We start from the raw sequence: 12,592 nt of genomic DNA, 5'->3' as shown, positions 1-12,592 counted from the left end.
AATGCAATAAAACTATTACATGTTTGCTTTCATAAGGTAATCACTTCCTGAACATTCTTCCATGCAATGCTTCAAAGTGCACACTATATAGTATTTTGGCATTACAAATTTGGAGAATAAATTCAGTTCAACTGGAAAAAATAATCTGGATGGAGTAAAAGCTGTGAAGATTTTTAATAAATGCACCCACTGCTGCGGGTTCTTCCTCTTGCCCCCTTGGGGCTGGTATGAACTCTCCCGGGCCAGCCTGGGGTGCGCCCGTACACCAACTCGGCTGACGAGGCATGCAGATCCTCTTTGGCGCTGTACGAATTCCAAGCAGGACCCAGGGAAGCTCGTCCACCCAGTTAGGTCCTCTCAGGCGGGCCATGAGAGCCGACTTCAAGTGACGGTGGAAGCGTTCCACCAGTCCGTTTGACTGTGGGTGGTAGGCAATTGTGTGGTGCAGCTGTGTTCCCAACAGGCTGGAGGTGAACTAGGCGCCTCTGTTGGAGGTAATGTGGGCCGGTACCCCAAAGTGATCAGTGCTCGGGTGCAGGAATCGGCGGATGTGTCAGTGAGTGGGACAGCCTCTGGCCACCTTGTGAACTGGTCTACCATGGTTAGGAGGTACCGCGCTCCTCGGGACACTGGTAGGGGGCCCATGACATCCACATGAATGTGGTCGAACCTCCTGTGGGTGGGTTCGAACTGCTGTGGCGGGGCTTTAGTGTGCGCTGCACCTTGGCTGTTTGGCACTACTCGCACGTTCTGGCCCATTCACTGACCTGCTTGCGAAGTCCGTGCCACGCGAACTTGCTGGAGACCAATCGGACGGTTGTTCTGATAGATGGGTGCGCCAAACCGTGTATGGAGATGAAAACCCGCCACCTCCAGGCTGCCGGGACAATGGGGCGAGGTTGGCCGGTAGCCATGTTGCACGGGAGGGTCCTATCGCCTGGGCCTACGAGAAAGTCCTGCAGCTGCAAACCCAAGACTGCGGTTCTGTAGCTGGGTATCTCGTCATCTGCCTGCTGCGCCTCCACCAGTGCTGCATAGTCCACCCCCAGGGACAGGGCCTGGACTGCTGGTCTGGAGAGTGCGTCCACCATGATGTTGTCCTTCCCCGAGACACGCTGGATGTCCGTCGTGTACTCGGAGATGTAGGACAGATGTCGCTGCTGGCGAGCTGACCAGGGATCGGACACCTTCGTGAATGCGAAGGTCAACGGTTTGTGGTCCGTGAACGCAGCGAATGGCCTGCCTTCCGAGAAGTACCTGAAATGCCGGATTGCCAGATACAGTGCCAACAGCTCCCGGTCAAAAGCACTGTACTTGAGTTCGGGTGGTCGTAGGTGCTTGCTGAAGAACGCCAGGGGTTGCCAGCGCCCCTCGATGAGCTGCTCCAGCATCCCGCCGACTGCTGTGTCGGATGCGTCCACCGTGAGGCGGTCGAAACGTGCATTCTGGGGTGCACCAGCATCGTGGCATCTGCCAAAGCTTCCTTGGCTTTAATGAAAGCGGCCACGGCCTCCTCGTCCCAAGTAATGTCCTTGCCTTTACCCAACATCAGGGTGTACAAAGGGCACATGATACGGGCTGCTGAGGGGAGAAAACGGTGGTAGAAGTTCACCATACCAACGAACTCCTGCAGGCCTTTGACCGTGTTGGGCCGGGCAAAGCGGCGGATCGCGTCTACCTTGGCAGGCAGAGGTGTTGCCCCGTTTTTGGTAATCCTGTGGCCCAGGAAGTCGATGGTATTGAGACAGAACTGGCATTTGGCCGGGTTGATCGTGAGGCCGAAATCACTCAGGCGGGAGTAGAGCTGGAGGAGGTGGGACAGATGCTCCTGACAACTACTGCTGGCTATAAGGATGTCATCCAAATAGATGAACGCAAAGTCCAGGTCATGTCCCACTGCATCAATTAGCTGCAGGAACGTCTGTGCGGCATTCTTCAGGCCGAATGGCATTCAGAGGAACTCGAACAGGCCGAACAGGGTGATGAGTGCTGTTTTGGGGATGTCTTCAGGGTGCACCGGGATTTGATGGTATCCCCGGACGAGGTCTACTTTGGAAAAGATTCTTGCCCCATGCAGGTTTGCTGCGAAGTCCTGTATGTGCAGCATGGGGTAGCAGTCTGGAGTGGTAGCCTCGTTCAGTCTGCGATAGTCACCGCATGGTCTCCAACCCCCGGCTGCTTTGGGCACCATGTGCAGGGGGGAGGCCCATGGGCTGTCGGACCTCCGTACGATCCCCAATTCCTCCATCCTCTTGTACTCCTCCTTCGCCAGGCGGAGCTTTTCCGGGGAGAGCCTTTGTGTGCAGGCGTGGAGGGGTGGTCCCTGGATCGGAATGTGGCGCTGTACCCCGTGTCTGGGCATGGCTGCCATGAACTGCGGCGCCAGAATCGATGGGAAGTCCGCCAGGATTCTGGTGAATTCGTTGTACGACAGCGTGATGGAGTCCAGGAGTCCGGAAACTTGGCTTCACCCAGGGAGAATGTCTGGAAAGTCTCGGCATGTACCAGTCTTTTCCCTTGCAAGTCGACCAGCAGGCTGTGAGCTCGCAAGAAGTCCGCCCCCAGGAGTGATTGGGCCATGACGGCCAGTGTGAAGACCCACGTGAACTGCCTGGCGCCGAACTGCAGCTGCACTGTGCGGGTGCCATAGGTCCACATCGAGCTGCCGTTTGCGGCCCTCAGGGTGGGTCCTGGCTTCCTGTTGCGGGTGTCGTACCCCATTGGGGGCAAAACGCTGATCTCCGCTCTGGTGTTGACCAAGAAGCGGGACTGTTTGTCCCAGATGTACAAGAGGCTGTCCTGGTGGCCTGCCGCCATAGTCATTGCAGGGCGGGCGACAACAGCGGGCTTTTGTGTCCCACCGCTGGTGGTAGAAACACCATTGTTCACTGTCCTCCTCACTCCTGCCGCTGTGTTGTGTGCGCTCCCTTGCCAGGCCTGGTCTGGTCTGCTGTTGGGGGTGTGGCCTGGTAATCTGACCAACGGATGCCACGCTCTCCCTCTTGGCTTTTCACAGCACGTCTGCCCGGGCTGCCACCTTCTGGGGGTCGCTGAAATCTGCATCGGCCAGCAGCAGATGTATGTCCCCGGGCAGTTGCTCCAGGAACGCTTGCTCGAACATGAGGCAGGGCTTGTGTCCGTCAGCCAGGGACAGCATCTCGTTCATCAATGCTGACGGCAGTCTGACTCCCAAACCATCCAGGTGAAGCAGGCGGGCACCCCGCTCATGCCGTGAGAGGCCAAAGTTCCCAGTGAGCAGCGCTTTGAATGCTTCATATTTGCCTTCTTCCGGGGGCGACTGTATGAAATCTGCAACCTGGGCAGCCATCTGCTGGTCAAGGGCACTCACCACGTGGTAGTAATGCGTGGAATCAGAAGAGATCTGCCGAATCTGGAACTGGGCTTCTGCTTGGCTAAACCACACGCGTGGTCGCAGCGTCCATACAGTCGGCAGTTTGAGCGAAACTGCGTGAACAGATGAAGAGTCAGTCATCTTTGGTCCAAATCCCATTTGGACCGTCCGGGTCACCAATGTAGCGATGTGCTATACACAGCGCTGAAATAACGACACGCAGTTGGTAAGTCGTTTTGAGACTAGTTTACTCAAACTTCGCGGTGCTGGTATTTAAATCCCTAGCACCCGCCCTCGCCGAGCGGAAATGGTGTCAGAGGTGCATTACCAAAGTCTCCCCCTGTGCGCTGGCTATTTGTGAGCCGGTTCGCCTGTGCAGAAAGTGGGTCGCCACACTGTCGACTATTCAACAGGTTGTGATGCTCTTTTCACAGTTCCACTTAAGCTTTTTATTGGCAACCAACAAAACAAACAGCATATGTTAAGTGAAAATAATTTTAAATCTGTATTTCAAACTACTGCTGAAAACTTGCGTTTCCACACTTTTTGTAGTCTGGAAATTCTCATTTCATACTTAATACAAACAGCAAATTTCACACATTTCAAAGTAAATTTATTAAAGTACATATATGTCACCATATACAACCCTGAGATTCATTTTTTGCAGGTTATAAATCCAATAACCATAATATAGAATCAATGAACAACCTCACCAACTTGGATATTTAACCAGTGTTCATGAAGCAACAAACTGTGCAAATACAAAAAACAATAATATTGAGAACATGAGATGAAGAGTCCTTGAAAGTGAGCCCCACAGGTTGTGGAAACATTTCAGCAATGCGGCAAGTTAAGTTATCCCCTTTGGTTCAAAAGCCTAATGGGGGTAATAACTGTTACTGAACCTGGTGGTGAGACTCCTACCCTTTCTTTCCGATGGCAGAAGTGAGTATAACCTGGGTGGTGGTGGTGATGATGGATGCTGCTTTTCTGCAATATTACTCCGTGTATGTGTTCAATGGAGGGAAGGGCTTTACTCATGATGGACTGGGCTACCTTGGCTACTTTTTGTAGGATTTTCCATTCCCATACCAGGTTGTGATGCAGCCAATCAATATACTCTCCATATATGTCATGCCGAATCTTCGCAAACTTCTACACAAGTAAAGGCACAGCTGTACTTCCTTTGTAATTGCATTTACTTGCTGGGCCTAGGATGGGTCTTAGAACACAGAAAGATAGAAAACCTACAGCACAATACAGGCCCTTTGCTCACAAAGCTGTGCCGAACATGTACTTACTTTAGAAATTACCTTGGGTTACCCATAGCCCTCTATTTATCTAAACTCCATGTACCTATCCAGGAGTCTCCTAAAAAAACCCCATCATATTCACCTCCACCACAGTCACCGGCGGACTATTTCACACACTCACCACTCTCTTGCTAAAATACTTACCCCGACATCTCCTCTGTACCTACTTCCCAGCACCTTAAAACTATGTCTTCTGAAATGATAGCACTGAGGAATTTTAAATTGCTCCTCTCCACTTCTGATCTCCCGAAGAGGACCGACTCATGGACCTCTGGTTTCCTCTTCTTGAAGCCAATAATAATTTCTTTCGTTTTGTTGACATTACGCAAGAGATGGTTGGTGTAGAAGCACAGCTAGATTTTCAATCTCTCTCCTATATGCAGATTCAACAAAACCTTTCATTCTGCCAACAACAGCGGTGTCATCAGCAAACTTGAATATGGCATTGGAACTGTGCTTAGCCTCACAGTCATCGGTGTAAAGCGAGTACAGTGGGGGACAAGCACAGAACTCTGTGGTGCACCTGTACTGGTGGAGATTTTGATCTGATCATGGCTATCAAGTACTAAATCCAATATTCTGCATATTACAGGTTACCATCAGCATGGGGTGTAGCCCTATTATATCGCAGTTACTGAATGAATTAATGTAAATATCATCTGTAAGTGCACTATAAAAAGTTGTACATCATTACTAGCAAGTTTACTAAACAGAGCCTTTCCATCTGTTCCTACTTGGCAAATCCTTCATTCCAATTGTTCCATTTATGTTATTTTGCATCGTTTCAAGGGCTCAAGGGATTGACAAGAAATATTCGCTTGGATTGAGAATTAGCTACCCGAGAGAAATCATTTGAGATAACTATTCATTTTCAGATCAGTAACCTATTCCTAGTGGGCTACCAGGGTCTTCAGCTGTTTATCATCTATTATTTAGACCAAGACAGTGCAAGATAATCAAGTTTGAAACAAGCTACAAGGAGGATACAAATTGATACAGATAGTACAAGTATATAATGCAAAGGCATTTAGGGAATAAATAAAGGAATCTTCCTGTGGTGATAAACATACACTGTGTACTACATGTAAACCAAATTAACATGCAGGCACGGAAACCAATGTGGTAGGGAAATAGTAAATTGGCCTTGATTGCAAAAGGAATCCAGTTCAAGAGCAATGCCACTGTCCACATTGTAGATGAGGCAGTTTCTGGGGTACTGCCTAGAGTTTCGGTACTCACAAAATGATTGAGACAAAGCAATGAAGATTCATCAGGCTGATTTCTGGGATGAGAGGTTTTGCTCTCAGACAAAATACAGTAAGATCATCCCAACTGCACTAGCATTCATACTGTATGATGCCACTGTACGCAAGACATTTATATAGCTTGGCAGTCAAGGGAAAACATTATTTACTTTTGAAGACTCTGCATGTTCAGAATTTTCTAACTCAAGAGTACTATAGGCACTCAATCACTACATACATTCAAAGCTGCGAGCCAGTGAGTTCAGGATTAAGACGTAATTACGAGACATCGAGATTGGATTAAGAACTGGTCGAAGCTGAGAATCAATCATAAGTTTATTGAATGCAGAGCAAGTCGTAAAGTTCAATGCTTATTTTCTCCACAATTCTTCAACTAAAATAGTAAGCAAAGATGTTTAAGAATCAGTGTTCTTTACTCCAGTACATTTTTCACTGAACCTTAGAAAAGGATTTACTCCGAAGTTATATTCACATTATCGTAAACTAATTCTATGCTGTACCAATTATTTCCCATTTCAGTTAACTCAAACTAAGAAATGTTTCATTTTTTTGCCCACGAATTTAAAGTGCTGCAATTTATTTTATGATTTAACTAACATCAGAGGAACTCTCATCAACTCTGCAACTTTGGAGACTAACAAGGTGTTGGAGTATCACATAACCTTAAGGAAACATCTGGAAACTGCCTTCCAATACTAACAACAAAACAGAACCAGATGTCTCAATTGTACTCTAACCCTCATTTTTTGAAAAGTGACATTCATTAATTGCTCCAAAATATGCATGACATTTTAGAAGTATAGTAGGAATTACTTGACTTCTGAAATCGTGTAATCACATGTCACTCTTATTACATTCTCTTTTAAGAGGATACATGGGAAACAGACAAGGCAGAAATCGTTCTGAGTCTCAGCTACTGCATGCAAACATTGCAAGGTCTCAGAGGATTAAGAATGAAACATTCCACTCTAATTACCTAATCAAAATTTAATTCACCAAAAACAGCAGCTTCCTTTGTCCAAAAATGGGAAAAATAAATTTTCAAACCCAAGATATGGTAATTATGGATCTATTTCAGTTCTGTTTGCCTCATTATAGGATGGATGTGGAAGCTTTAGAGAGGGTGCAGAGGAAATATACCAGGATTTTGTCTGGACTTAGAGGGCATATCTTATTAAGATAGGTTGAGTGAACTAGAGCCTTTCCCTTTTGGAGTAAAGGAGGATGACAAGTGACTTGATATGAGGCATAGATCAAGTGGATAGCCAGAGATTTTTTCCCAGGGTAGAAAAGGCTAACACAAGGGGGCATAATTTTAAAGCCATTTGAGGAAAGTATAGAAAGGGTGTCAGATAAGTCGTTTTTAGACAGAGATAGTGGTGAGTGTGTGGAATGTCCTGCCAGGGGTGGTTTAGAGGCAGATACATTAGGGACATTTAAGAAACTTTTAAATAACCTGATGGAAAAATGATGGGCTATACATGAGGAAAGGATCAGATAGATATTCTAGTAGATTAAAAGGTTGGCACAAAATCATGGATCAATGGATCTGTACTATGCTGTAATGTACAAGTATCTTGATATTTAATGACTGTCAAAATACAGGCTCATATAGATAGATGTATGCTTAATCTTGGTACAAGTTGAAATAGCACCATCTTCAGTATAGAACAGTGGATTTTAAAGACTAGGTATGGAAAGGAGAAAGATGCAAGATCAACGAGTGCTGAAGCAGGGGGTGATAAACCAAATGTCTACCCTCACTAATAGCTCAAAAATTAATTACAGAAATAGACTCAAAACAACTTGCCATTAACGATGCATTCTCTCTGCAAGTTTAGTACTGATACAAAATAATTAATGCATGGCAAATGCACTGTAAATTTGGAATTAGGAGTAAATCCAACTTCGTGCAAAGCCAAGAATCCCTCTAGGGTGTTAGACTACAGATGAGCAATAAATTCAATGTGGTTGTAATCATGAGCTATTCTTGGGCAAGTTCAAACCTATGTTACATAAACAGAACAGATCTTTTCTTTCCCTTCACCGCCCACTTAAAATTGATGCTATAAATATTTAAACATCATCTGCCAGAAGTTACTCCAACTAGTCATATCTCGAACTCTCAAATACCTCTTCTCCCCTCATTGTCAACTATCTGAACGCAAACAGCAGTATAAGGTCGTAAAACAGCATACGCGGGTTTTTTAAAAATCTACAGTATCGGAGATAAGTAAGATAAACGAGGGACTATAACAAGTGATGGGGTGAAAACGCTTCAGTAAAAGCATGAATTAGGGCATTTAAAAACTAAAACACAGCTTTGTTATACGGTTATATCAGCTAGTGATTCATTTGTTATGCAAACAGCTGATCATTAGTCACAGTAACTTATAGTTACCAACTTCCCCAAACAAAAACTTTTAAGCTTGAAATACTCTACAAAACTGTCTGCTACAATTGTTTTACTGACTTCAAAACAAAATTTGACCAGGTTATATATCGGAACATTTTGAAAGGAAAAGCGCTGTTGCGTAATTAATTAGCACAGGTAAGGGACTTCCAACTTCTAATGTACGCATTCCCACCTTCCAGAGATTGTCTGATGCAGGTATGTGGTGTGGCTGACAACTATCCGCGAAGGTGTATCAGGTGTGTCTCTTTTGCACGGCAGAGTAACATCAATCAATGTGTATGCTACCACCTTGCTGACAGAAGACCTTAAGGCAAAAGCAAGCAACTCAGCATCCCTATAAAGCCAGACAATCTACCTCTGTAGGTCCAAGGGTCCGGCCACTTGCGTTGTCACCAGCCCGCTCCTGAGCAGCGGAGTCCCCGGGCCTGAAGCCAGCTGCTGTCCACCACCAACGGCGGCGGCGGCCCCCTCACAGACACCCGCTCCGAGACCGCAGTCACTGACTGGGGCGACCACAGGTCCGGCGTACCCAGCGCCCGCCACAGGCCCCAATCGGGAGGCTTGGCCGCTCGACATCCCCGGCAGACAGTCGATGCAGCCAGCGGCTGCCTCCAGTACCGGGAAGCCATTGGACAGGTCAGCGGGCCGCCGGCCGTCCAGGGAAATGTTGGTAAGGAAGCTGAGGGCGGCCTGTCTCCGCCGGGAGTCGGTACGCCTCCTCGCATGGTGGTAATGATGGTGATGTTCCTTCGGGCCGCCGTGCTTCAGACTGCAGAAGCGGAGCGAACCACTGCACGCAGCGGCCGCCATTATCCGGAATGAACAACGGCGGCAACGGCGATGAGAGGGGGGAGGGGAGGGGAGGGAGGGGGCGTGGCTTGAACCGGTGACTGGCTGATAGCCCCGCCCCTTCAGATCACAGCGGGTCGTCTCACTCGGCCCCGCCTATTGCTTGTGACGCAATGGGGTTCTCTGGCAACCGGACGCTAATGACGTCACGAAGGGGGCCGCAATGGTAACAGTAATGCTTCACAAGTCAACAGAATGGACTGCAGATAACCAGAATGGAATGGAGCAACACGGGGGAGTTAGGCAATAACTATGTCATCAGAGACAAGAAAATCTGCAGATGCTGGAAATCCTTGTAACACACACACAAAATACTGGAAGAACTCAGCGAGTCAGGCAAGATCTGTGGAAACGAGTAAACAGTCGAGGTTTCAGGCCGAGACCCTTTGACAGTAAAAACGATGAGAAGACAGAGCGAGAAAGTGGGGTGGGGGGAAAGAAGTACAAGGTGGCAGGTGATAGGTAAGGGGGAAGGGATGAAGTAAAGAGCTGGGAAGCTGATAAGTGAAAGGGGTAAAGAGCTGGAGAAGGGTGAATCTGATAGGAGAGGGAGAAGACCAAGAAAGGGAAGGGGGAGGAGCATCAGAGGGAGGTGATGGGCAGATAAGGAGATAAGGTGAGAGAGGGAAATGGAAATTTCCTGACGACTATGTGTGCAGGAAGTGTGTCCAGCTGCAGCTTCTGGCAGATCGCATTGAGCGTCTGGAGCTGTGATTGGATTCATACTGGAGCATCCGCGATGCTGAGAAAGTCGTGAATAGCATGTTCAGTGAGTTGGCCACACAGCAGGTAAAGGCTATCCAGGCAGAAAGGGAAGGGGTGGCCACTAGGCAGCGTAGCAGTAGGCAGGTAGTGCAGGAGTCCCCTGAGGTCATCTCCCTCCTAAACAGATATACTGTTTTGGATACTATTGGGGGAGATGTCTCATCAGGGGAAGGCAGCAGCAGCGAGTTCATTGCACCATGGGTGGCTCTGCGGCACATGAGGGAAGGAAAAGGAGTGGGAGAGCTATAGTGATAGGGGATTCAATTGTAAGGGGAATAGATAGGCGTTTCTGCGGCTGCAAATGAGACTTCAGGATACTATGTTGCCTCCCTGGTGCAAGGGTCAAGGATGTCTCTGAGCAGCTGCAGGACATTCTGGAATGGGAGGGTGAACAGCCCGTGGTCGTGGTGCACATAGGTACCAACGATATAGGTTAAAAACGGGATGAGGTCCTACAAGGTGAATTTAGGGAGTTAGGAGATAAACTAAAAAGTAGGACCACAAAGGTAATAATCTCTGGATTACTACCAGTGCCACGTGTTAGTCAGAGTAAAAATAGGAGGATATTTCAGATGAATACTTGGCTTGAAAAATGGTGCAAGGGGCATTCAAATTTCTGGGGCATTGGAACCATTTCTAGGGGAGGTGGGACCGGTATAAACAAGACGGTCTGCACCTGGGCTGGACTGGAACCAATGTCCTAGGGGGAGAGTTTGCTACTGCTGTTCAGGAGGCTTTAAACTAATGTGGCAGGGGGATGGGAACAAGTGCAGAGAGACAGAGGAGTGTAAAATGAGGGTAGAAGCAAAAAGTAGTAAGGTGAAAAGTAAAAGTGGCAGGCAGGCAAATCCAGGGCAAAAAGCAAAAAGAGCCACTTTTCAGCATAATTGTATAAGAGCTAAGAGTGTTGTAAAAACAAGCCTGAAGGCTTTGTCTGTCAATGCGAGGAGCATTCATAACAAGGTGAATGAATTGAATGTGCAGATAATTATTAATGAATATGATATAGTTGGGATCACAGAGACATGGCTCCAGGGTGACCAAGGATGGGAGCTCAACATCCAGGGATATTCAATATTCAGGAGGGATAGATAGGAAAGAAAAAGAGGTGGAGTAGCATTGCTGGTTAGAGAGGAGATTAATGCAATAGAAAGGAAGGACATTAGCCTGGAGGGTGTGGAATCGATATGGGTAGAGCTGCATAACGCTAAGGGGCAGAAAACGCTGGTGGGAGTTGTGTACAGGCCACCTAACAGTAGTAGTGAGGTTGGGGATGGCATTAAACAGGAAATTAGAAATGCGTGCAATAAAGGAACAGTAGTTATAATGGGTGACTTCAATCTACATATAGACTGGGTGAACCAAATTGGTAAGGGTGCTGAGGAAGAGGATTTCTTGGAATGTATGCGGGATGGTTTTCTGAACCAACATGTCATGGAACCAACTAGAGAGCAGGCCATTCTAGATTGGGTATTGAGCAATGAGGAAGGGTTAGTTAGCAATCTTGTCGTGCGAAGCCCCTTGGGTAAGAGTGACCATAATATGGTGGAATTCTTCATTAAAATGGAGAGTGACATAGTTAATTCAGAAACAAAGGTTCTGAACTTAAAGAAGGGTAACTTTGAAGGTATGAGACGTGAATTAGCTAAGATAGACTGGCAAATGATACTTAACGGGTTGACGGTGGATATGCAATGGCAAGCACTTAAAGATTGCATGGATGAACTACAACAATTGTTCATCCCAGTTTGGCAAAAAAGTAAATCAGGGAAGGTAGTGCACCCATGGCTGACAAGGGAAATTAGGGATAGTATCAAGTCCAAAGAAGAAACATAAATTAGCAAAAAAAAAAGCGGCACACCTGAGGACTGGGAGAAATGCAGAGACCAGCAGAGGAGGACAAAGGGCTTAATTAGGAAAGGGAAAAAAGATTATGAGAGAAAGCTGGCAGGGAACATAAAAACTGACTGTAAAAGCTTTTATAGATAAGTGAAAAGAAAAAGACTGGTCAAGACAAATGTAGGTCCTTTACAGTCAGAAACAGGTGAATTGATCATAAGGAACAAAGACATGGCAGACCAATTGAATAACTACTTTGGTTCTGTCTTCACTAAGGAGGACATAAATAATCTTCCAGAAATAGTAAGGGACCGAGGGTCTAGTGAGATGGAGGAACTGAGGGAAATACATGTTAGTAGGGAAGTGGTGTTAGGTAAATTGAAAGGATTAAAGGCAGATAAATCCCCAGGGCAAGATGGTCTGCATCCCAGAGTGCTTAAGGAAGTAGCCCATGAAATAGTGGATGCACCAGTGATAATTTTTCAAAACTTCTTAGATTCTGGATTAATTCCTGAAGATTGGAGGGTGGCTAATGTAACCCCACTTTTTAAAAAAAGGACGGAGAGAAAATCCGGGGAATTATAGACCAGTTAGTCTGACATCGGTGGTGGGGAAAATGCTAGAGTCGGTTAACAAAGATGTGATAACAGCACATTTGGAAAGAGGTGAAATCATCGGATAAAGTCAGCATAGATTTGTGAAAGGAAAATCATGTCTGACAAATCTTATAGAATTTTTTGAAGATGTAACTAGTAGAGTGGATAGGAGAGAGCCAGTGGATGTGGTATATTTA

The 12,592-nt window shown here is 46.6% G+C and overlaps 1 protein-coding gene across 1 annotated transcript in view; it reads right to left on the bottom strand.

Annotated features, from left to right (window-relative positions):
* Positions 1–9,187, bottom strand: part of cables2b (Cdk5 and Abl enzyme substrate 2b) — a 39,078-nt gene extending 29,891 nt beyond the window's left edge. Inside the window, exon 1 of the mRNA XM_059980759.1 lies at positions 8,702–9,187. Within this exon, the coding sequence (XP_059836742.1) occupies positions 8,702–9,156 (455 nt within the window). The 5' untranslated portion in view covers positions 9,157–9,187. The remainder of the gene's footprint in view (positions 1–8,701) is intronic.
* Between the last annotated feature and the right edge of the window lie 3,405 nt (positions 9,188–12,592).

Source organism: Hypanus sabinus, chromosome 9 (genome assembly GCF_030144855.1).
Source record: "Hypanus sabinus isolate sHypSab1 chromosome 9, sHypSab1.hap1, whole genome shotgun sequence".
Lineage (NCBI taxonomy): Eukaryota > Metazoa > Chordata > Chondrichthyes > Myliobatiformes > Dasyatidae > Hypanus > Hypanus sabinus.
Note: the sequence above shows the minus strand (reverse complement) of the source record. Positions and strands in the feature narration are given on the sequence as shown.